The following is a 26,967-nucleotide window of genomic DNA, read 5'->3' as shown; positions in this document are numbered from 1 at the left end:
AGATCTGAGGGAGGACAGTAAAAGGGCTGACGGGCAGACAAATGGCCAGCTCAATAGCCTTCTTTCAAAGAAAACTAAAATACAAAAAAATACAGCTTTTTCCCGTTACTGATTACCATTATGAAATGTTGTCACATCAGCATGGCAAGTCCAGTTTTGAATATCTACTTTGAAGCCATTGTCGATGGAATTTACATCTGTCTTACTATTTGTAACCAACGTGAGACGAATATAAAAAGATGTGGAGAACATCCGGCAGCTCTTAATAACAAAATGAACAGTTAAAAAGACTTAATTACGCAAATGGACACTGATTTGTGAAAAGAGCTTTCGTGTAACCAAGTGCGCTACGAAACAATTGTGGAAAAAGATAAATATCAATAAATAATTATCTTTTGACATTACAATTATGATAATATATTCTTCAACCAGACATATTCTCCTTACCAGAGGGATTGATTTTTTTTATTGAAAATCCAGTAACATTTCACCATCAGACACTATAGTACCAAGCTGGAGTCTTATTCCCAACAGTTGCTGGGCATTTCGGTCCTACTTTTGAATATATTAAAAAGATTTTTTATAAGATAAAAACTGCTTATAATCATGTACACTTGTCTGGAAATACAAAACTGCTACTTGAGCGTTGACACGTTTTCAGAAAGAAACCTGCCAGTGTTTCTGATGAGATTTAGTCCTACCGTGCCTGAAAGAGCTAGTAAACACCATCGACGCGTTTACAGCCCAGGGTCAAAGAGAAAAGTTGGATGTATGGGTAACCCGCTTGTCTAGAAAACGAAAGCGGATAATGAAAGTTTTAACGAACGTCATCAATCTGATGCAAGCCAATGTATAATAATTTATCAGAAAAATTAATAATAGCGATGGACTTGCGTCATTAAGTAAAATGGGTCACTGAAAGACTGTCTTGCATCTGGAGAGAGATCAAATCACCCGAATGTGCGCCATGCTGCAGGGATCTCTTACTCCTGCCTCGTCATCTAAAATATGACAAATTTTGTATCAATTTGTATTCTTCATAGCTAACAAACAATCTGTCTTAAAAATAGGATAAATCTTCTTGCGCCGGCTGGAAACCGGTTAAAACAATCACAGATTGTAAAGCAAGGAATCTGTGAAATCTGGCAACTCTTGTGTATACGAGGTGGAAGCTGGTCGTCGACCTAGCACAGTACCTTCAAGGCGTTTCTGGTCCAGGGCGAACCACGGGAAGAAGAAGGCGAGTTGCAGGGCGTAGAGACTGGCGATCCCCACGGCGGAATAGATGCAGAATGACCTCAGGGCGGGGAGGACCTTCGAAAATTTCAATTAAGAAAATAAAGTGGAAATGGACAACAGGTTTTCATGGGTCGAACAATACTTTAGTGAGCTAACGAAAACCAAATTACAATACTTCCTTGAGTGATGTTTATGGGAAATTTTTTTAAATCAAGCTCAAGAAAACAGTATAATAAATCAAAAACTTCCGTCAAAACTTCTCCGAATCGAAGCTCAAAGTTTGCCTCGCGTGAAAATGAACATAAACTGGAGTAAAGCTCTGAATCAACATCATCTAGATATGCAAATGATGAGTTGCAACAACATCTGGCACTGAATAGACCTTCATACCGTTGTGGCACCGATGAAGAAAGCTCCAAAATCTGTGATAGAAGTGACAGTGATGGCGACCCCGGCATGGCGAAGAGCCGTGGCCATCCGCTGCTTCAGCTCCAGGCGTCGTTCCTGGTGAACAGAGAGAGAGAGAGAGAGAGAGAGAGAGAGAAACTGGCATTAAATTCTAAGAATACAGGAAGAGTTTACAAAGTTAATTTACAAAGTTCTTTTGAAATGGACGTATGATATCTTTATTGATAAATAAAGGTAGAAGCCACGCATTAAAGTGAAACAGTGGAGTGCTGCGAGATCTTTCGACTCAACGCCCTTTACTTAGTCTGCTAAGTAAAGGACCCTGAGTCGAAAGATCTCGCGGCACTCCACTGTTTCACTTTCCTTCGTGGCTTCTTTATTCATATATTCTTCACGTTCCAAACGTGATTCAGTTATACATCTTTGGAAATAACCATGCTGAAAAATTCAGCAGGAAAATAAGAAGAAAAGAGACTGTACGTTTCACAACACGACTCAAGGAAAATGAAAAAAATACTAAGCTAGCGCTCGAAAACATGATCACATTCGGTTTTACCTCCTGACTTAAGTTACTGAAGCACTGGACGATGACGAACATGTCATCCACTCCTAAACCGAGCAGAAGGAGAGGAAGGATGCTGTGGACCGGTCCGTAGGGCAGCGAGAAAGCGGAGCACAGACCGAAAGACAGCCCCACTGCCATGAAGGTCGAAAGAATCCCCAGCAACGATAACAGAGGCTGTCGGAGAAACGGGTGATTGATTATGCATGAACTTTTATTTTCCTTGGGTTTAATCATTTATGAAGATTAAAAATATCTGGATTTTAATTTCACTCTCACTTAAAGGCTCTAACATGGAACATGTTATGATCCTAATCATACGAGTATCTTAAAAAGTGACTCTCACTAAAAAGCTCTAATACGCAATTTATTTCATCAATTTATTTATGATTCTAATTAGTATTATGAACATTGACTCTCACTAAAAGGCCCTAATAAGCAATTCATTTCGTCAGTTTATGATCCTAATGATATGAGTATTATAAAAATTGACTCTCACTAAAAGGCTCTAATACGCAATGCATTCCATCATGTCATGGTCCTAATGAAAAGTAGTTAAATAAAACTGAATTGCTCACAAACTTATTTTAACCAAAACTGACACAATCTGTAGGCTAAACTACGTCCTTATAGTTCTCGATATTAAGTCTGTGAGAGTCTACAGCAAATTTGTACAGGTTCTGAAAAATCCTAAAGATTTTGAGAGGACCCATCAGATAACAGTACGCAGGTCAAAAATTGATAGTATGAATCAATACCCCTGCGGAATGCAAGTCACGGTTATCCCCAAAAACGATGTACACTGGCATTTTCGGATATCTGTCCTGAAACAATCGCGCCTAAAATCGCAAGACTTTGGGGCTTTTGATGGTACCTTTCCCTACAAATCTTCTATATAATCTGTGGAGTCTAAAGTACATTACTGGTTATAAAGCCGTTCCGTCTGTAGCTAACGAGCCCCTCTATTTCTGTTCAGTTCTGTTTGTACGAGATTCGTTCCCCTTACCCTGTTCTCCACCATGTTGAACTTTCCCAACATCAGCTGAACGTAGATGAACAAGGTGGCTTCGCCGAACACCAGATAAATGACATCTCCGAAGATGGTGTCGCCGCTGATTTCTCCAAAACTGCAAGCAAGGAGAAATTGGACAAATGTATAAGAAATACAGTGTTGAATTGAATATAGAATTTAGGCCAAATGCCAAGCACTGGGACCTATGAGGCCTTTCAGCGCTGGATTGGATACTGCCAGTAAAAGGGCTGATAGGTGTAACAGGAGGAAAACCTCCTCCTGTTACACCTATCAGTTGCAGGATGATGCAATTGTTAGGAGAGGGTAGAAAGTAAGATGGAAGAAAGAGAATATGAAAGGAGGCACAGTAAAAAGAACGAAAAGGATTGCAGCTAGGGGGCAGAAGGCACGCTGCAAAGAACCTCAAGTAATATTTACGGTGCTACCCACTTACGGGGAAATACACAGTGTTGCGAATGAGAGAAATAAAAATGGTGTGCATATACATGCAATCAGGCACTCCAAGCCAAACCCGTCCTTGTCACCCACATGGCACCATCAGCCACTTATGTGGATCTCCACTATCCAATGTATGAAGTCTTCAGAGTGATAACAAGGAATGTTTGATAGCAAATGCTAGTATCAACTCCATTGGAAGGCTTACATAACATTTTTAAATTCTAGCTTGAAATATATGCTTACATGGAATTTTCTTGAATTTTTCTAGTATTGCTCAATAGTGATGAAATTTATTTTTCCTGGAAATATATGTGAAACACAAATTTCAATACAATATTCAGCACTTATGAGAAATTCCAGCAAAATCCTGTACAAGCAAATATCTCAAAATCGAACGTAAAACCCTCATCTCTCCCTAACTAATATGATAGTCATGGCGCAAGTGGTAAATTACAGAATAAAAAAGGTTTTGTTCATGGGAAATTTGTATTACAAAACTTCAGTTAAGTCGGCAGATTCAAGTTTCCTAAGAGTTTATAAAGTATAAGTTTCTAGGAGACATCAGTACAAATATAAAACTAACCTACATTCAGTTTACGACAGAATAGCTTGTTTGTTTGTTTGTATGGTGTATTTATGTTGCATGGAATCAGTGGTTATTCAGCAACGGGACCAACAGCTTTACGTGACTTCCGAACCATGTCGAGGGTGAACTTCTATCACCACAAATACACATCTCTGACCCCGCAATGGAATAGCCGAGAATCGAACTCGCGACCACCGAGGTGGCAGACCAAGACCAAACCCATCATGCCACTGATGCGCGTTCCCCGCGAAATCAAGCGCCTTATTGACCTCCGCTGCGCAGACTTTAATTTGAAGATAATGCAGGGTATATACGTACATGGGGAGCAGGTGATATTTATATTGTTGGGAAAAACTCTCTATCACGAGAGTATATATAATGTTCTAGGGGGCCCGCAGTAATAAAAAAAAAAATGCAAGAGTTCGTGTATAATTTAAAAACGCTGTGATGAAGAAAGAGGACAGTTAACTCCAATTAGGTTATTTCTTCTCCCATATTTAGAGTTAGCTGCCCTCTTTCTTCATCACATGATCCATAAACGAGCTAACTGCCGGTGTCAACAATCTTTTTTTATTAAGTACACCTCAGTACATGTTTGGGTTAATCATTCATTTGGACTGAAGATGAACCCAGGGAAGGGTTCGAAAGCAATGTAGTGTTTTTAAATTATACACGAACTCTTGACATTTTTTTTATTATTGTGGACCCCTTAGAACGATATTCATATTCTTATCAAAACTTGCTTATCACCTAAGGAATGTGTGCACTTGATCCATTTATTTGAAAAGAAAACGTATATATGTGAGATGAACATGTTCTAGGAGAAACAGTTAGTCTGATATAAACGAAAATAAGTAAAAATTGCGCCGGAGATACTTCGGCGCAGTCAGTTTGTTTGTAGTACAGTACATAATGCTGTATGAAACTTTCAACCGTGTCCAATGAAACTTTCAATCACGGCCCGGTGGTGACCTGTGTTGCTGGCACCAGTAAGTGTCAGACACGTTCACGGTTAACTTTAACCCTACATGAAGCAAAAACTGCTGAGGCTGGAGGGCTGCAATTTGGTATGTTTGATTATTGATGGGTGGATGATCAACATACCAATTTGCAGCATTCTAGCCTCGGTAGCTTTTGAGATATGAGGGAGGACAGAAAATCTCAACAGTTTTCTTTTACATAAAAATAAAAATTGTCAATCAAATCAGAATTTTTATGTCATCAATTGAATGTACTTTTCATGCACCAAACAGTTTCTAATCTTCTGCACGTTCGCCTGCGTCGTGTTTTCGCCCTGACTTATCTGATAAGTAATTTTTGCCACTACGTACCAGCCTTGCTGGTCACTCATTCATTGTGATGAATTTGCTTTGATACTACATAATTTCATACATACAATTATATATATATATATATATATATATATATATATATATATATATATATATATATATATATACACATATATACATAATACAATTACACATAAAATCTAACGATAATATATAGTATATATATATATATATATAATATATATATATATATATATATATATATATATATATATATATATATATATATATATATATATAATTTGCACACACAGAGTATGGTCCAGTCATACCTCCGCTGGGATTCCGGGAAGAGCTTCAAACCGGGCAGAAGATCTGACTGGTTCAAAAGCAGCTGTATGTACGCTCCTTCCCAGTTGTAGAGGCCAGCGTCAACCTAAAAGGTAAAAATTGAATCAGGGCGCGAGCCTTTTATACAGAGGTTTATTTAATGAGACGAGTAAACCCAGTGACTTTATGTAACTCACATCCAAAGAAAGCAACCACTTCTGTCGTTTACTGCGAGGTCATGTTAGCACTTGTACTCGACGCAGGCTTCTTTGAAAGTTGTAGAGCGTCGTGCATTTAAGCATCAAGAACATTATATATTCAAAATGAAATTTTCATACATTTACTAACAATATTTAACTTCACATAGTTCTTGCCTCATGGCTCACGCGCTCCTCAAAACAGTAGTCTCGCATCAGTGGAATAGAATTCTATCGAATGTGAATAAGAAAAGCAACGCACTTGAGAAACAGACTGACAGAAGTTATACAGAGGAAAAGAGAGTTACATACACAGACAGACAGTTATACAGACAAACAGACGAGGAAACCTATTCTGTAACATTTACACAAATTCTTGTTATGAACGCGGAATACAAAAAGTTTCGACAAAGTTAATCTACCGACTATGAAATAAAGTATAAAAGTATATACGTTCTTGATCAATTGAATCTTCAAAATAATTAGGAGACTGAGCGCCATTCACCTCCTCTGACAAACCGGCGTGGCTGGCACTCTCCCCCAAGGTGACCTCACTCCGATTGACCCTCATGACCAAATAGGCTATGGCAGTTTTAGCAGCTGTCACATAACCCGAGCCATTCCGGGTCACGCCGCCCAGGAATTCGATGAAATTCATTGGGTAGGAGAACGTTGTTCTGGAAATAATGAGTGTGAATAATAATTAGAAGTCTGTCATTTATACAATGCAGTTCTTGTGTACCATATACTTCTCTTTTTGTGTGTAACAATAATAAGCAATGAATTTTATACGCGAGAATTAGCTTTGCTGTTGTCCAACAATAGGTCAGCCTCAGTCACCATTAACCACCATTTAATAGTTTATGCAGAATTCAAGGTAACTTGGTCTGAACTCGGGACGGAACGTATCACCACTACGGTTGGGACATGCTGTCTAGATCATCTCTTTTATCACCCTCATTCTTAACAGTAAGAGTACACGAGTAACGACAGTAAAATTAATAATAATAATCTCCAACAGACGGAAGAATAAACTCAACGATAAAAAGAGACAAAGGCTATGCATTAAATAACGTCTCCTGAGCTGTAAGAGGATGTCCAATGGAATGTCTGCTTTTGAATCCACAGAACTCACGCTATGTTGGCTTCGTTGACGGCTTCGGTGACATCCTGGTCCGTCAGCTTTTCGTAGACGGAAGAGTTGTAGCCCCAGATCTCCAGGACGCTGATTTCGAGGCAGGCGGTGGGCATCTTCGCGTAGAACTGGTAATAGATCTCCTTGTCCAACGCCAGAGACCAGTCAAATTCGTCGCTCTCAAAGCTCCTGCCCGGAAAAAGTTGGCTCCTGATGTGATTGAGCTCTTTCCTCTGCTCTCCGCCCAGTGCTGGGACCCTGTGAACGGGCGTGGAAGGGAACGGATTGTACATTGCATCATTTGAAAACCTTACGGCATATATAAGCTGGGATTGTTTCCCAGTATCATTGATGAAAATGAAATCTGACATGGCACGCTATGAAACTGACCTCGATCAAACCATGCAAGAACTCGAGCTAAAGAGAAGACAGTTGACAGAAAATCCATGATAATCTAAAAATGGAATCCACTTGCCGGGTAAAGCTATCACTCACATTTATTCACTTGGCAGCGATCAGAGCTATACTATGTATCTAAGAAAAGGCTTTGGCCTGAAAAATCAAGTCAAGCGACAGCACGACCCTTACCGGGAGCAGTTCTAAGGTGCGACGTGTCATGAGTGGCATAACAAAGGACATAAGTTTCAAAGGAGTGACAACCATCCAACCAATATCTACAATATGTTAGGAAATTAGTGGCTCTAGTGTTTAAAATAACATCTTAGTAATTTCAATATTTTTAGAATTTTTGGTGTCATATGCGTGGCATAACAAAGGACATAAATTTCAAGATAGTGACACCTCAGACATAAATTTCGACGGAGTGACACTTCAGACATAAATTTCAAGGGAATGACAACTCAGACATAAATGAAAGGGAGTGCACCTCAACATTAAATTTCCAAAAGGGAGTGAAACCGGACCTCAGACATAAAATCCAAAGGAGTGACACCTCGAACAATAAATTCCCAAAGGAGTGGACGCTTTCCAGAACATAAATTCAAAGGAGTGAAACCACCTCAGAACATAAATTCCAAAGGAAGTGACACAGACATAAATTCCAAAGGTAGTGACACGCAGACATAAATTCCAAAGGAGTGACGCCTTAGACAAAAATGCCAAAGAGTGACAACTCAGACATAAATTCCAAAGGAGAGTGGACACTCAGACATACAATTCAAAAGGAGGACGCCATAAGACATGAAAAATTCCAAAGGAAAGGTGGACACATCAGACATAAATTCAAAGGAGTGACAACCTCAGACATAAATTCAAAAGGAAAGTTGACACCTCAAAGGACATAATGCCAAAGGAGTGAAGCCTTAGAACATAAATGCCAAAGGGTGACACCTCGTTAGACATAAAATTCCAAAGGAGGACACCTAGACATAAAGTCAAAGGAGGGAAACGCAGACATAAATTCAAAAGGAGTGACACCTCAGACATAAATTCCAAAGGAGTGACACCTAGACATAAATTCCAAAGGAGTGACGCCCTTTTCTTTTTTTTTTGAAACATAAATGCCCAAAGGAGGACACCTCAGACATAAATTCCAAAGGAGAGACACCTCAGACATAAATTCCAAGGAGGCACACCTCAGACATAAATTCCAAAGGAAGTACACCTCCGACATAAATCACAAATGAGTGACACCTCAGACATAAATTCCAAAGGAGTGACGCCTTAGACATAATGCCAAAGAGTGACACCTCAGACATAAATTCCAAAGGAGTGACACCTTCAGACATAAATTCCAAAGGAGGACGGCCTCAGACATAAATTTCCAAGGAGTGACACCTCAGACATAAATTCCAAAAGCAGTGGACACCTTATGACATAAAATTCCAAAGGAGTGAGCCTCAGGACATAAATTCCAAAAGGAGTGACGCCTCAGACATGAATTCCACAGAGTGACACCTCAGACATTAAATTCCAAAGGAGTGCACCTAGGAATAAATTCCAAAGGAGTGACACCTCAGACAATTAAATTCAAAGAGTGACGCTTTAGACATAAATGCCAAAGGGAGTGACAAACTCTTCAAAGACATAAATTTCCAAAGGAGTGACACCTTCAGGACATTAAATTCCAAAGGAAAGGGACGCCTCAGACTACCATTCCAAAGGAGTGAACCTCCCAGACATAAATTCCAAAGGCAGTGACACCTAGACATAAATTCCAAAGAGTGACACCTTCAGACATAAATTCCAACGGAGTGACTCAGAAACCAAATAAATTCCAAAGCCAGTGACAAACCTTAGACATTAAATTCCAAAGGAGTGAAACCTTCCAGACAATAAAACTTTCAAAAGGATGTGACACCTCCAGACATAAACCATCAGCAGTGAAACCAAACAGACATAAATTAAACAAAGGAGTGACAACCATCTAACCAATATCTACAATATGTTAAGAAATTAGTGGCTCTAGTGTTTAAAATAAAATCTTAGTAATTTCATAATTTTTAGAATTTTTGGTTACTTTGTTACTCCATCGTTATGTCACGCCAATAAAATCTCACTCCTTTAATATTTATGTCACTCCTTTGATACAGACCCGACTTACCTGTAGCAGACGTCTTCCTGGGTGATTGTTCTGTCGTTTCCATCAACTGTTGTGGTTGCTCTGATATCTTGGTGAACACGAAACATCTGCATAATAATAACAATAATAATCATAAAAATCCCTAACAATCCGTCTTTGATAACATCAGCCCGAAATTCCGTTGATGGCTGAAAGCATGATGAACATCGGACAGCTGCTTGGGAGTCTCAGCGTGCCAGAGAAACAAGTCATTAGCAGAATTGAGAGACTTCTGTATAATATAAATTCTGTAAATTCTGCCCTTTACATTAACTAATAATAATAATAATAATAATAATAATAATAATAATAATAATAATAATAATAATAATAATAATAATAATAATAATTCTGATGGGGGAAGCTTCTCAGTAACATGGGCCCTTACTTAACTATGGGGAAAGATGAAGGAAAACGATATCAAATAGTTCTTTGGACACTTCAACCACTGTACATATGCATCGATCAGAGAGAAAGAGAGAGAGAGAGAGAGAGAGAGAGAGAGAGAGAGAGAGAGAGAGAGAGAGAGAGAGAGAGAGAGAGGAATGCGATTATTTTCAAACTGTATGTGAGGGGAAAAGGTAGTTACAACCAGAATAATACTGCAGGGAATGATCACCAACATCGTGTTTGTCTTTAAAGAAAGAGAAGGAGAATAAGTATTCGGTAAAAAGGTCCGCTCAAGCCTAGCTTTATTGAAGATATAATACCCTTCCATGAGCAATACCAGCAAACGACGTTTCCTTTTCCACGCCAATTGGGGAACTATCATGTAATCTATATTAATATAATCGATAAATAACTTGAATTCTTGAGAAAACTTCGAAGAAATCAAAACCGTAAGAAATAATACACTGTCATAATAAATGATATAAAGATTGTTGACAGATGACACTTTAGTACCACATTTTCCAATAGCAAAAATAAAATATTACGGCAGTCATTACCTTCTATGAAGACATTAAACTCAATAAACTTCCCTTAATACACGAGCTGGAAGAACGGAATATAAATGAGACCCACGTAACAGATTCATGTAAACATTTAACCTGAGGATTATGGTTGTTAATTACAACAGCTTACATAAGAATTTATCTGATGCCAGGAAGCATGAAATGAAGTTTACCTCGGCCAGAACTGTGATAAGTACTGGCTCACAGTGTCGTGCAGATATTTCTTCAGCTTATTCAAAAACATTGCACGCCCCCATTGGTTTACCTTTGGTTTTAAATGGTTTTCCAACTAGATTCAGCGCTGTATATATGAATTAAAACAGAATGTGTAACCATCATGTCACTGCAAATCCCGTAGAGTTATATCAAATCCCTGCATGCATTACACAGTATGTAGGAACGTACTAGTAATGGCCACAAACACTTGTTTGGAGGTGTAACTGCTAGACAAAAAGGACATTGAATACATAAACACGGTGGGATGGATAAAATATTCAAGAAGAGTACAAGAGAGAAAAAATGGCATGTAACAACATCAAGAGGAGATATAAAAAACAAGAAAAAGATAAAAGGATTTCTGAAGAAAGCATGCAGATAAAGAGATGCTGGACGAAGAGAATGCATTCCTGGTGCGATGAAATGGTCATTTGGAAGATTTGTTAGAGTTTAAAGATAGAAAAGAATCAGAACCGAATAACGCAAGAATGACTGCTGAAAGAAGGCATGAGGAGAACAGTTAAGGTGTCAAAGAAAAATGCACAAGGAGGTGAATGGAGTAGCTACAAGTGAGATGCAGTAATGACAGTTTGACCGAGTGGCTAACCAGGATATGCTAGAGAAGTCTAGATGCAGTGAAATGTCTAATGGAATGGGTGAAAAGAATAGTTGTGTTTTGTATGAGGGTTTAGGAGATACAGGTTACTTCAGGAATTACAGAGCGTAACATCATTTAGTATACTGGGGAAGGTGTACAGTTGGATTTTGCTTGACGGGGTCAAAAAAAAGAAAAACAAAAGAAAAACAAAGCAGAAGGAATTGATGAAGGAAGAACTTTTGGGTTAGCTTAAGCAAAAAAGTGGGCGTGAAGACCAAGACCTTATTATGAAATATAAGGGAAAACTCGGAGAGTAAAAGAAAGCAGCTGTATGTGGCATGCATGGGCCCAGAAAGAATCTTGTGACAGAACTGATAGAGAGGTAAACTGGAGAGCGCAGATGATGAAAAGTTTAGAAGATAAGTTGTTGTGAGCATTTCAGGGTTTTCATGATGGAAACATCGTATGCGTTAAGAAATTTAGAAGGAAAGTGTCTGATTTGGCGAAAGACTGGGGATGAGACAAGGGTAACTCAAGTCTCCATCTCCAACTTTATGCATGGGGTAATGCAAAAAGTCCAAGGAAGAACAGCAGATGTATGTGCAAGTTTGTGGGATAAGAAAATGGATTATAACTGCGGTGTTGAATTACTGATACTTGCAGAAGATACAGTTCTGATAAGGAAAAATGAAGAGAAATTGCAGAAGCTAGTGAAAGATTTGAAAATGCTTATAAGAGGAGGAACTGGAGAGTATATGTAAGCAAGAATAAGCTTGTAAAAGCAACTTGAAATGGGGAAGATGGAGAAATGTACAATTTGAATGGTGGAAGAATGGAAGCAGTTGATTTGTATAGGTATTTGGCAAGAAATATAATAGAGGATGACTCGAACTGTCAATGAGGCCAAGGTGAGAGTGTATGAGAAGACTTTTGAGCCAACGCTCCTTTATGGAAGTCAAGAGCAGAATAGTGTGAATGAAAGAAAAAAGGTTGAAGCTGCTGACATGGATAGTTTGTGCAGTATAAATAGGATAACAAGAAAGTGGAGATTAGCAGTAGTTGAATCATTACTAAAGAGGATGTATTAGTGTTTTGAGATGGTTTTGTTGCAAAGAAAAAAGTAAAACGATGGGATGGCTGAGAGCGTAACAGCGAAAGTGATATAGGAGGAAGGAGGAGAGGAAGACCCAATAAGCGTTGCAAGACGGGATGGAAGGACTGCCGGAAAAGAATTTCATTTAGACTTATAAAAAAAAAAAAAAAAAAAAGGTTTGTGTAAGGCAGACGTGGAGAAACAAAAATTTCTACTTGATAAAATAAAACAAAATAAAACAAAATGGCAAGTAAAGGCAAACGTAATACACACACTCACACACTGTATATATATATATATATATATATATATATATATATATGTATATGTATATATATATTATATATATATATGATATATTATATATATATATGTATGTATGTTATATATATATATATATATAATATATATATATATATATATATATATACTATATATGTGTGTGTGTGTGTGTGTGTGTGTGTGTATTACGTTTGCCTTTACTTGTCATTTTGTTTTATTTTTGTTTATTTTATCAAATGGAATTATATATATATATATATATATATATATATATATATATATATACATATATATATAATATATGTGTGTGTGTGTGTTTATGTAAAACTTTATTAAAATAAATCGACATATAAAGGTAAGCAAAATACATCACAATGAGATAAGTATATAGGCCACTGTTGAACATGAAGAGTGGCATAAGGCACAAAATCAATCCATTTTTAAGCGAGATAAAATGAGCTCTAATAAGCACTCACCTCCCTAATGTAGTCGGCCGTCAGAACATTGTCCTCTGCTTCGAAGATGACCATTTCGACTCTCTGGTCTTGGGGGAAGTTCTTTTCCTGCCAGTCGATAGTTTTCACGTAGTCGGAGCCCTGGAAGCAGAATGTTGACAGATGCTGAAAAGCTCCGTTATAAATTTTTCCTTCAGTTTCTCTCAAGAAAGCAGTTAAGAATCTCAGTGGCGGATCTAGAAATATTTCATTGTGGGGGGGCGGGGGTGGTTGGCCTTTAGAATCATATATATATATATATATATATATATATATATATATATATATATATATATGTATATATATATATATATATATAATATATATACACACAACTTGGACGGTATACGTACATAAATATTTATATATATGTATGAACACTCATATATGTACACAGCAATAGTTGCTGTTGCTGTTGTTGAAATAATCTCTAAGCAAATGTTTGCTACTAATAATGATTTATTGAAAGAAAAAATGCTCTATCATTCATATCCATATTGTAAGGGAGGCACGTGGCCAGGTGCCCCCTTTCAATCCGCCACTGGATGCACAGGAGACGATACAATAAACGATACAGACGAAGAGCTTCTCGCGTATGTTTACGGGCTGCTCGGTGAGCAAGAGCCTGTGCTGACACAAGGTCAGCTTAATCAAAAACAACAACATCGCGGAGGAAACAATTTAGAAGGTACAAATAATTTTCTTCGTAAACTGAATTGTCGATACCCTTTGCCTACGTGTTGTGTACGCATTTCGAATACGAATATTATATGATTTATAACTTCCTTAAATGAATACATTTCGCTTGACCAAAGGGTGGTGAAATGCACTGAAGTGTTCGGTTCGGCTGGCACGCCTGGAACACAGAATTTTGAGGAGACTGGTGTTTGTTTTTGTTTGCTTGTTTGTAAGGCGTTTTTACGTTGCATGGAACCAGTGGTTATTCATCTACGGGACCAACGGCTTGACGTGACTTCCGAACACCGTCGAGAGTGAACTTCTATCACCAGTAATACACATATCTGACACCTCAATGGAATGCCCGAGAATCGAACTCACGGCCACCAAGGTGGTAAGCCAACACCATACCGACCACGCCACTAAGGCGCTAGGAGACTGGTGTTGATGCACAATAACTTATAAATATTACATATGCTACTTTTCTTTTTAATATTATAAAAAAGGTCAAATTGACAGAATATTTATATATATTTGAAGGAGAATTCAGACATACCAGAGAAGGAAATTAGAAATGTTTTTTCGATTTATATAAATGAAGGGTTTGATGCATATGTATTGTGACCTATACTTGATAAATAAATAAAAAACCATATAGACATATAGAGGGGTTTATAATGCATAAATTTAGAAGTATAACAAATATAAATATACTGAGATAAGTATCCAAGAGTATTTGCTTACCCACGGCTTTGAAGTTCCGTGTATGCATGAAGGCAATGAAGACATGGCAGTCATGAATGTAGTATGCAACTTAACATACATTTATACATACATACAAGTGGATGTTTGCATGTAATATAAGTATGTATATATATATATATATATATATATATATATATATATATATATATACGCATTAAGCTACAAATGTCCTTTAATATCTAATTCGCTCTACCTCGGAGTAAGTCCTGAATTCTGGGTTCCGTGGTTCGCGCCCATGAGCCGTCGAATTTCTCATGTACTTAATAATTACCCTTCGGTTAACATATATGAATATCTATTAATTTCGAGATAGAGCGAATTAGATATTAGAGGACATTTATAACTTAATGCACGTATATGAATCACGGTGATGTGATAATACTCATATACTGTATATTATTATATATATATATATATATATATATATAATATATACTTATATATATATATATATATAATATTATATATATATAATATATATAAGTTAAATTTTATATATATATATATATATCATATATAGTAATATAATGTATATATATATATATATATATTACCTATATATATATAATATATATAGTTAAATTTATATATAAAATATATATATATATATGTATATATATTATACAGTATATATATATATATATAAGTATATATATAATCCTTATATATATAAATATATATATACTAGTATATATATATATATATATATATATATATATATATATATATATATTAATATTTCTCTATATCTATATATATATATATATATATATATATACTATATATATATGCTCAAAACGAATATGTACTCATGCGAACAGCCAGAGGAAGGGTCGTTGCATAGTATAATCAAATCCAAGAGTACAGTACACAGTACCTTATAAACTCGAGTTTAGGTCAGATTCTCCAGGTTCAGAAGATGAAAAAAGAAAAAGTTTATATACATACATACACGTGCAAAGAAATTACGTAAAACAAAACAGAATATAGAAATTAGGGTAAAGGCCAAGCGCTGGGACCTATAAGGTTATTCACCGCTCGAATGGAAATCGACAGTCAAAAGGTCTGAAAGGAGTAAAAGGAGGCGATTCTCACAGTTGCACTACGAATGAACTATTAGGAGAGGGTGGAAAGTGAGATGAAAGAGAGAGAATATGAACGGAGGTACAGTGAAAGGAATGGAAGGGGTTGCAGCTTGGGACCTTAAGCAGTGCCTATAGTACTACCCCTCTAGGGGCACAGATTTAGATAAGCACTAGACAGCCTTCATTCATGACGAATGAAAAACACGGAGTATGAAACATTATGATAAGGGTTACATCATTTGTATCTAATCTCTCTCTCTCACTTCCTTATCATTACTATGATTACCCTTGTTAAAAAGAAAAAAAAACTCACCTGTGGAATCCACAGTCTTTCAGGCTTTCGTTCGACATAGAAGTTGAGAAAGCCGAGGCAGGCAAGTCCCGTTGCTATCAAACTTCCAACGATGAAAGCCCAGGGAACTGAGGCAGCTTTCCTTCCAAACCTGCCAGAGAGAAAAATCTTTGTCATAAAAAAAGGAAAAAGACATACGAACGATTTTGTTCAATATCTTACCGTCCTAAGCACTTTTCGTCCCACGGAATGGCATCCTCTATCAAACAGTTCCTTTGTAGGCGATAAGGAAATGGCGTTTTTTCTTTTCTCTGAATTCAATTGAATATTGAATTTAGGTCAGAGGCTTAGCACTGGGGTCTATGAGGTCCCTCAGCGCTGAAACGGAAATTGACAATAAAAGGTTTGAATGGATTAACACAGCGGTTCCCAATTACTTTTGGTCATTAAGCCCACTTACTTCAAAATCCCGGCTAGGAGCAAGCTCGTTACCCCCACACTATATCTATTATTTTGTACATGATTAATGTAAAACAAATTCTTTTAGTTGGTTGAACCTTCCTGTATATTATATTATTGAAACAAATATATCAAGAAGTACTAATGTTGAAAAAAATACATATATACATATAATAAGGTTGAAAATAAATGGAGAGAATATATAATTGAAATAATGTTCATCAGGGTGAAAAATGACAAATAAATCAATAAATACTTCTGCTGGAAAGAAATAAAATAATTTCATGTAAATAATCACACCTTCAGTTGAAAATAAGGGGAAAAATGTATATATATGTACTTAATAAAAAATCTTCAGTAGTTTGAAAATGACACCTTCGGTTTGAGATCATTTTAGTAATGCGAGGAGATAGTTTTGCAAGGGCACATCTGGTGTCATTTTCTGGGTTCAATTTATTTCCCTCTTTGGTTCAGATGGTCAAAAGAGCTGAAAAGCCTGCCTCACACATGTAAGTTAAACCAAATGGTAAAAGCATTTTAACTGCTTCTAAACTTGCCAGAGGGAACTCTTTGTTACGGCTAATCCAAAATTAAGATAATTTCATGGAGTGAAAATTCCATTTGTATGATGTAGCTTGCTTTTATTTCAAGTATATCTTCTGCGAGTCCATTTGGTTCATCTGGCAGATATATGTTCAGTGTTACATGTGAATGGATTCTGAATCCAAGCATAGTTGAGTGGGTTAATTTCAGGGAAATATTCTTCCATCCTCAGACGCAGACTATTTAAATGCGCAGTCATTATACTCTCCATATCACTCAAGTGTATAGAATCTGTATCTTCCAAAAACTCTCCTAACTTAGGAAATGCAGCTATTCTGCCAGTTTTCAATTTTGAGTCCCAAAAATCCAGTTTGCTACAAAATATATTACAGCACCTGTCAAAATGAAAACTGTCGTTACCCCCAGCAAATGCAAAATTACCCCCAGTGGGGTAATTTACCCTTACTTGGGAACTGCTGGATGAACAGGAGGAAAACCTCAAAGCAGCTGCACTGTGAATCAACTGTAAGGAGAGGGTGCAGAGAAGATGGAAGGAATAGAATATAGGCGGAGGTGCAGTTAAAAGAACGAAAGGCGTTGCAGCTAGGGGCCGAAGTGATGCTGCAAAGAGCCTTAAGTAATGCCTACAGTGCACCGCATGAGCCACACTGACGGCGCTACCTTTTTACGGAGTTCATAGACGTGATGTGACATTGCCTTGTTTGAAAAATTGAAAAAGAAACCCACAAAATCACTTTGTAACTTGTTTACTTCTAAGTATTTACATTTAGTTTTACTGCCTTGTTTTTTGTCAAGATCATGTGTGTGCCATATCTGCATCCTTCTTGGTCACATTTATCAGTACGTAAAGCTTTGGCTTGATTTGTGATACCAGATATAAACTAGACTTGAGTGATTTACACATATATACGTGCATATATATATATATATATATATATATATATGCATAAATTATATATAAATGTGTGTTTGTGGTTATGAGTTTCCGCGTCTCCGTGTATTAGGGTACAAACTCACATAAACATATCTATAGACATGCATACACATAAATACTATGTGTATACAAAAATATATTTGTACACGAGTACGAGAGCGTATATGTTTAGGATATATGCTAAGTCCTACTGCTGACACAGAAAATAACAGAGAATAATAAATTTAGAAAGAAAAGACTTTTAAAATTGTATATTTGTCAAATTTTGCGATGAGCGCTCATCATCGAGGCACAGTTTACAACTGCAAGTATTCTGAATTTCTGAAGTAATTTAAACTTTAGCTTCCTAAAGTAGATATTTTTTGCTCGCAGTCTTTCCTTCTCTTGTCGTGGCGAGAGGGGGGGGGGTTGCCGGGGTGGGGGGGCGGGGGGTGGGAGGGAAGACATTGCACAGTGTCTGGCCTTTGTCTTGGCCTCCAAACTACCCACGCCGTCTCAAGGCAATGCGTTGATTAATGCTAGACCAGACTTGCTTGCTACTTGCAATGGTTTGTGATAGACAGTTTTATACAGTTCCTGTATTGATAAGATGTAATCAATTCAGGAAGGCGTCTACGGAAACACAAACGACCTAGAATCCGTCTTCATTCTTGAACAGTTTGAAATTGACCATACTTGTTATTCATATAATCTATATTCACTTGAATACATACATACATGTATATATACATGCATGTACACTGATATACTTATATGTATATAAAAAAGAACCACCCCATTTTATTAGCGAAGCGTTTCGTTGTTTCTTGGTAACATTCTCAAGCTAAAAAGAGACGTAAGTTTTTATAGTTAAAAGAACATAAAATCTGTATTGGTTCGTAACGCTGAGTAAACGACCAATAATATAGAAAACTGATAAAGTATATAAAGTTGTTTACGGTAGAATATAAATTATTCAGTGGTTAAAATAAGAATCTAACAGCTTACAGTAAAAATAAAACACTGGACAAATTACAACAACAACAGGGTATAAGATGAATCGTCAAGTTTCAGACCTGGTTTTATATCAAAGATTTCGATCGATTCAGTTTCTTAAGGAAGAGTTCTTCATTAAATTACCAGAAACGCAAAAACACTAACATCTACTGTTCTTCAGCCGGTGCTACTTTCCTCTATATTATTCAAATCTTGGCGATCTGGTTGGCATGGCCAGCGAGCAACCAGTAGGAGAGAAATACCATAATGTTCAGATAGGAAAATAGAGAGAGAGAGAGAGAGAGAGAGAGAGAGAGAGAGATTGATATATTTTCCAATATAAATTTGGTCACTCTAGTCTCAAGATTCCTGATTTTTGCAAAATTGTTTTAGTTTAGGCATAAGAATAGGGTTGACACGAAATTTGATAAAAAAAAAAAGAAGTAAAATGACTACAAAGCGACAATCAATAATTTAGCAAAAATAATCTTCGTATTCATATTGTACATACGTATGCAAGACAGTAGAAATTATTCTTATTTGATGGCTGTTTACAACTCGGGTTTTATTGAGCTATGACGTCCTTATTTATTCAGCTCACCATCTTCGCCGATATACACTTAACATCGATGGAGTGAACTGAAAAAAAAGTAAAAAATTTGCCGAAGTTGATCCGGCAGAATCGAGTTTTCTGTACAATGTATAATGCTGTATGAAACTTTCAGCCACGGCTGTGTTGTTGATACCCATAGCGCTGCTAGCATACGATTATGGCTAACTTCAAAAGCTACTGAGACTAGATGGCTGCAATTTGGTATGTTTGATGATTGGAAGGTAGATGTTCAACATATCAATTTGCAGCCCTCTAGCCTCAGTAGTTTTTAAGATCTGAAGATGGACAGCCAAAGTGCGGACGGACAGACAACGCCATTTCAACAGGTTTCTTTTGCAGAAAACTAAAAAATGCGTACTTTCTTCTAAAAGGCGAGGAACAACAATGGCGTATCATATCACCTCGACCTCACAAACTGTGTCTGGACAAGATAAGGCGGTCTTTTCCCAGCACAGTGTTCCTATCTTTCTAAGGTCTTTGCCAATTGTTAAAAAAACTGTCTGGCGAATAAATTACGTCACGTCCGATGCAAGCTCTGATGCGTCGCTTGTCCCAGACACTAGAAGGTAATGACAAGCATTCTGTCGCTTATCATTAAGAGAAAAAAAAATAATACATCTTTGCTCGCCGGTCTACCTGCTTGCTTATCTCCTTGCATATAGCTACAGTACATACAGTCCCACATACCCTTGTGTGTAGTATATTCACATGTTCATCACGGTTCTCCTCAAACACTTATAGACGTAATAATACCATGAGTAGAGTGTTGCTACTGACTCATCAATGCTGGAGTTACACGAATTTCACAGCCCAGTAGCTCTAATAAGTCTCTATGCACTGTTTCAAATTATGTGGAAATCCTCAACACCACCATTGTCTTAAACCTTCTAATGTTAGACTAAATGCCATTCTAACAGCAAATTCCATCATTTGAATGGTACACCAAAGGATGAGGTTTAAAAAGCCTACGGACTTTTCTCCATGTTTGGCATTCTACAATAGGTTCTGATGTGACTGGTGTTACTTTGGCTTATTAGCTACCTACTCCGAGATTCGGGGTCTCTGTAACATGGTTTTTTGGACTTTGCTCCTTGTCAAAGCATCGGATGTAGCTGAAAGTTGACATATGTATATTTTACAACCACACACAATTTTGTCAGCATTATCAATAACCTAAACCCGATAGTTTTAATTTTTATAGAGTAAAAATGATCTAGCCGACGCCATGGCCAATGATTACGAGCCAAGAGTCGAAAAACATTCACTACGTAAGCAAGGTAAACAAACACCTTTTGACTAAATGTTGCCCCGCCCATCCACCAGACAGAAATTCCATCGGCTCTGAAACCCAAAGATTTTATGAATGGCGGAACGATACATAGATGTGGGTGGGGCATCAGTGCTAGCGTAGTAATACTACTGTAGCAGTAGTGCCGCAACAGTATAGCAGTAATATACATGAATTAAACGTTTAGACCAACTGCTGGGATCCTTGAGGATCATTTAGCACTTCTTGCAACTACTCGAGAAATTAGTTTTTATAGCCAGAAGTTAAATTTTCTAATCCAACAATGCCCATGGTAGCCTTCAGTGTTATCCTGAATTATAACGAGGCGAAAGTGGGTGGAGCCTCATGAAGTCACCATTCTGACGATAATTATTGGTGAAGGTTTAAAGCCAATATACGGTACCGGCTATTTTTTTTTCAGTAAATAGGTAGATAGCCAATAAATAAAAATTGCTTGACATTGGATATAGCAGTTATCAAATCAAGCTTGTCTACTGTGTTTTTGGTAATTACCAACTATTCCCTACATCTTGTCAATCTGATTGTGACCTATAAAGTAGACTGTAATTTCTTTGGAAACTTATTTTGGGAGTTAGACTAATAATCGAAGTGTTTTTTGTATTTATTAACATATTTTGTTGGTTTGCTCATTATGACAATTATCAGTGGAGAGGTTCCAGAGTTCATAAAGGTGTACTGCTTTTCTTGTATTTAAATTTGTAGGTCATTGTTGCCAGAGGTTTAGCCTTCGTTACGTATAGCCAATCATCCATCGAGAAAGAGGGAAGAAATGATGTCATAAGTTACGTAACAAGTGCGTTCGAAACCTTTTCTCTGAGTAAGTTGGCCCGTCTTCAAAAAAGGTCACTTTTACATTATAAGTACCAAATTTATTCAACCTACGTAGTGCAGAATACACTCAAAATTTATGTGTTGATATAATATGTATTCTGAATAAGCGTTATATTTATGAAATGGATAGATAAAAAGTTATTGCGAAAAAACCGTGTTACAGAGGCCCTGAATCTCATAGTAGTATTCAAACACCGTTCAGTAAATGTAGACAGACGCAAGAAGATATCATTAATATAATTTGTCGACCACACAAGAAGATATTATTAATATAATTTGTCGACCACACAATATAGAAATGGGTGTAGACAATACTTTGATTTGATATATAAAGATTTTTGGCATAATGCCAAGCACTGGGGCAACTAAGGCCATTCAGCGCTGAAACGGAAATTGACAGTAAAAGGTCTGAAAGGTGTAGCAGGAGGAAAGCCTAGCAATTGCACTATGAAACACGAAAGTATTTGCAGCTAGGGGCCGAAGGGACGCTGCAAAGAATCTTAAGTAATCCCTACATTGCACCGAAGGGGCTAGTACTAAACAGAGCGTCCCAAGGAGTTTCTGCCATTTTTACATACTAGCACCTCGGAATAGGTGACACGTAGGTAACAAGCCAAAGTAGCACCATGTGACTTTAGATGAGCTTGCTGCTATGATGATAATGATGATGGCGCAAGTAGGTCTATTTCAGAGGTGGCCAAACAGTCGATCACGGACACTTGTTTGGTCGATCGCCGTTCCCCCACAATCCTATATAAACAAACAAAAATACAAGCACACACACACACACACACACACACACACACACATATATATATATATATATATATATATATATATATATATATGTATATGTATTATATATATATATATATATATATATATATATATATATATATATATGAAGCAACTGTACTCATGTTTTATCGTACTAGAGCGCTTTTTATTTTTTTTCCACGTAAAAATATGATTATGTAGTACGGAAGATAGTAAAAGTTTGTCTTTAGAGTAGATCTCGGAGTTCAAAAGTCTGGCCACCCTTGCTCTATTTGTTCGTACAGACCGTTTTGACACAACTCCCCCACTTGTCAATCAGTGTACCCAAGAAATTTAAGATATCCACACTGCTTCAGCAAAAAAAAAAAAAAAAAAAAAAAATCACAAGATCATGTAGCCTGAATCTTTCCGAAGTCAAATTGTAATAAAATTACACTGTGATCCTGCCAGCGTGACAAATTTCAAAACAGATTTTTATTATTGCTACGAGACATCATATTGTGAGCTGGGACGGGAGTGTCTACAATAATTTTATTCCTGACCACATCATCATACCTCGAGAACTGACGAACTGGGAAAAAAATTACACCGGCAGAAATACTAAAGATGATACTGCAACTATTATTGCTACTTCTACGACTGTTTCGATAACACTGATAAGTTCCCGAATTTTTACGATAAGCCACCATAACTCTCTCCTTCTCTCTCGTATATGCCTGAGATTAGCTTACACCTCAAGCAACTTTCTCTTTTACCCTATGAACTTTCTTATTTAACACTGGGCTAATCAACGCAATTGTCAACATATATACAGGAACAGATAAGCAAAATTTCTCCAGACATTTTTATTTCTCGTAGATTTGACAGCAGCAAATTTCATTGAATGATTAGAATTATTACCCTAATATCTATGAATCACAGATGTTGAAACTAACCCTTTCCCTCTCACTCTCTTATCCAGACAGCGAACAAAAGTGATTTGGGCCTCAAACTATGTCTTTAAGGTTCACTAGCTATTTTCAAAGCAGCAAAGTTCATGAAAGTTGCCATACAAACATTGATTGTTACCCTGTATGTAGACAGAAAGACATGTGGTTTGTAACTGCGAAATACACAGTAAAGATTATCCGAAGACAGGGTTCGTGTGGGCGTAGGCAATCAATACATTCCGTCGTTCGTGCCTTCTAAGTAAACCAAGGAACGAGAGACTCTGCAAGAGGTAAACACAAATAGTCTAACCCGAGGGATGAAGGAACAAAGAAAAAAGGAATGGAAATCTGTCCTTGTAACAAATGTCGCTCTCATCGCCATCGCACATCTAGTAAATAAGCAATGAAAACAACTGATAAAAAAGAAATAATAACAATGTTTAATACGTACAGGCTGACCATGGTCAGTTCCCTAACGTTCACATATCACAATTATATTCTGAATACAAGAAATCGACTTTCTTCTAGTTCTAACCAGTCCTTCATACGATCATCAAGTATTTGCCAAAAGTATAGTTCTCCACTTGCAGTCTTCGACTTGTTTTCAACCTGTTTTTTATATACAAGAGATTAATTCCCAACGTATGTTTATGACTGAGTTCCTTTAAATACATTGTGAGTATATTTAAAGGACCTTGGTTTATGACATATTTTACTGTAGCGTGAATCTACCCCAAAAGTCTCCTCCCTCATTCTCCTTCCAACGATCACTTTTTTTTCTACCTGTCAAAGTGACTACATATTATCTTCTTTATTTCGCCTCAAGTTTCACCTATTCGCAAAGTTCCTGACAGAAATTCTCTACAAAGGACGCTTCCATAAATAACATACAGACGGTTCTCACCCGTTTTATGAGACACACTCCCCCCTCACTCATGAGATGGAGCCAATCAATGAAATAGCCATTGCTCACTCTCTCAATTTGCTTTTCGCACCTCCCTGTAGCCTAGTGCAGCGCATACCTAACTTCTAGGGGCCTGTCCACAACAGGAAACATTGTTTGCAAACGATTTTTATCACATATTTATTTCCCATCCAGAATGGAAAACATTTGGTGTTTCTGTGTGTATATGTATATATACACATTTATAATGTAAGTATATGTTTATATATACATATGCATACATGCATATATGTATATATACACGTACATTGTATGTATATGTTTATATATAATCTATATCTATGTATGTGTATATACGTATGTGTATGTATGTATGTAGTGTATATACAGGGTTTAACACGAATTTACGCAAATATTGTGGGAAATGAAAGAAAAAGTTATTCTGAGCAGAAAATCTTTTGAGAACGTATTTAAGCTTCGTTGGTGAGGGAAGTGTTTGAAATAATCGTTATATCTATCCATCGCTGCTTTCAAGCAATAGAGGGCGGTAAAGGAAGTTCGGTGCATCCTGGGATGTTCGGGGGTCGGGGGTTAGGGGGAAGATGGAGCGAATAGGCCGATGTGAATAAAGTACCTCCCAATCAAATGTATTATTCAGATTTTGAAGAAAAAAAAATGCATGCATCATTGAATCCCTATTCCTCCCTATAAATGGCATTTATCGGACACCACTAAAGAAAAGGGAAAAGAAAAGAAGCCTAATTGAATCTCCCCGCCATCAAAGGTGGGCTTTTCCTTTCTCTTATCCCTCCTCGAGCGCATTAAAATAGCCAAGTAGAACACAGAGGCTACTGCACCGACAAGTATCCTGACGTCAACTGAGGACAGGACAGGAAAAATTGTTTGCAAACATTCTTTGTTTGTATGGTGTTTTTACGTTGCATGGAACCAGTGGGCAAACATTGTTTGCAAGCAATGTTTCCTAGTGTGGACGGGCCTTAAGATCTACTGCAAGACTCCAGCACTGACAATATTATTAAGACAAAGTGTAGATACAGGCAAGATTTATGATAAGCACAAATTAGCATATATTACCCCTACTTTCAAAAGTGGATCAAGACTAGAGGCAAGTAATTATAGGCATGTGAGTCTAACATCACATATTATGAAAGTGTATGAAAGGGTAATGAAGAAAAATATTATGAAACATTTAATAAAAAATAATTTGTTTAATATAGGACAACATGGTTTTGTACCCGGAAAAAAGTACATAAACCCAACTGTTAGTCCACCGTGAGAACATATACAAAAATATGAACAACGGAAATGAAACAGATGTGATTTATCTAGACTTTGCAAAAGCTTTTGACAAGGTAGATCATAATATATTAGCGAAGAAAATTAGAAAACATAATATAGTGGACCAAGTAGGAAAATGGTTAAAAGAATTTTTACACAACAGAAAACAGACAGTTATTGCAAACGATGAGAAATCGGATAAAGCTATGGTAATATCCGGTGTGCCACGAGGTACGGTGTTAGCTGCCTTACTGTTTGTTATTATGATTGCAGACATTGACAGTAATGTTAAGGACTCGGTAGTGAGTAGTTTCGCCGATGACACAAGAATAAGTAGAGAAATTAATTGTGATGAAGATAGGAACGCGCTACAAAGAGACCTTAACAAAGTATATGATTGGGCAGAGGTAAATAGGATGGTATATAACTCTGATAAATTTGAATCAATAAATTATGGAGACAGAGAAGGAAAGCTATTTGCATATAAGGGACCTAATAATGAGACAATCACAAATAAGGAAGCAGTTAAAGACCTTGGTGTGATGTTGAATAGGAACATGTTATGCAATGATCAAATAGCAATTCTATTGGCAAAATGTAAAGCAAAAATGGAAATGTTGTTACGGCACTTGAAAACATGAAAAGCTGAACACATGATTATGCTTTATAAAACGTATGTTCGTAGTCCACTTGAATATTGCAATATGATATGGGACTCACACTATCAAAAGGATATTGCACAAATAGAGAGTGTACAAAGGTCCTTTACAGCTAGAATAGAAGAAGTTAAGGATCTTGACTACTGGGAAAGACTACAACCCTTAAAATTATATAGTCTAGAAAGGAGAAGAGAACGCTACATGATAATTAGGGCATGGAAACATAGAAGGAATTGCCGAAAACATCATGCAGCTAAAAATATCAGAAAGAGCAAGCAGAGGTAGATTAATAGTGCCCAAAACTATACGAGCAAAAATAAGGAAACCACACACGACATTAATCCACTACGCACCAGCATCGACAATGCAGCGTCGATTCAATGCGTTGCCCGCTCATCTGAGGAATATATCAGGAGTGAGCGTAGATGTGTTTAAGAATAAGCTCCACAAATATCTA

General features: G+C 36.9%; 1 protein-coding gene across 4 annotated transcripts in view; it reads right to left on the bottom strand.

Moving 5' to 3' along the window:
• LOC135216320 (patched domain-containing protein 3-like) overlaps nucleotides 1-26,967 on the bottom strand; it is a 91,731-nt gene that overhangs the window by 38,468 nt on the left and 26,296 nt on the right. For all 4 annotated transcript variants that reach the window (XM_064251707.1, XM_064251537.1, XM_064251804.1 and 1 more), the window contains exons 2-11: nucleotides 16,279-16,408; nucleotides 13,420-13,539; nucleotides 9,784-9,869; nucleotides 7,221-7,478; nucleotides 6,591-6,762; nucleotides 5,891-5,994; nucleotides 3,216-3,336; nucleotides 2,204-2,386; nucleotides 1,630-1,743; nucleotides 1,197-1,314 (exon numbers count right to left, since the gene is read on the bottom strand). In XM_064251707.1, the coding sequence (XP_064107777.1) occupies nucleotides 1,197-1,314; nucleotides 1,630-1,743; nucleotides 2,204-2,386; nucleotides 3,216-3,336; nucleotides 5,891-5,994; nucleotides 6,591-6,762; nucleotides 7,221-7,478; nucleotides 9,784-9,869; nucleotides 13,420-13,539; nucleotides 16,279-16,408 (1,406 nt within the window). The remainder of the gene's footprint in view (nucleotides 1-1,196; nucleotides 1,315-1,629; nucleotides 1,744-2,203; nucleotides 2,387-3,215; nucleotides 3,337-5,890; nucleotides 5,995-6,590; nucleotides 6,763-7,220; nucleotides 7,479-9,783; nucleotides 9,870-13,419; nucleotides 13,540-16,278; nucleotides 16,409-26,967) is intronic.

This window comes from Macrobrachium nipponense, chromosome 11 (assembly GCF_015104395.2).
Source record: "Macrobrachium nipponense isolate FS-2020 chromosome 11, ASM1510439v2, whole genome shotgun sequence".
Lineage (NCBI taxonomy): Eukaryota > Metazoa > Arthropoda > Malacostraca > Decapoda > Palaemonidae > Macrobrachium > Macrobrachium nipponense.
The sequence above is the reverse complement of the archived record's forward strand: the minus strand, read 5'-3'. Positions and strand labels throughout refer to the sequence as shown.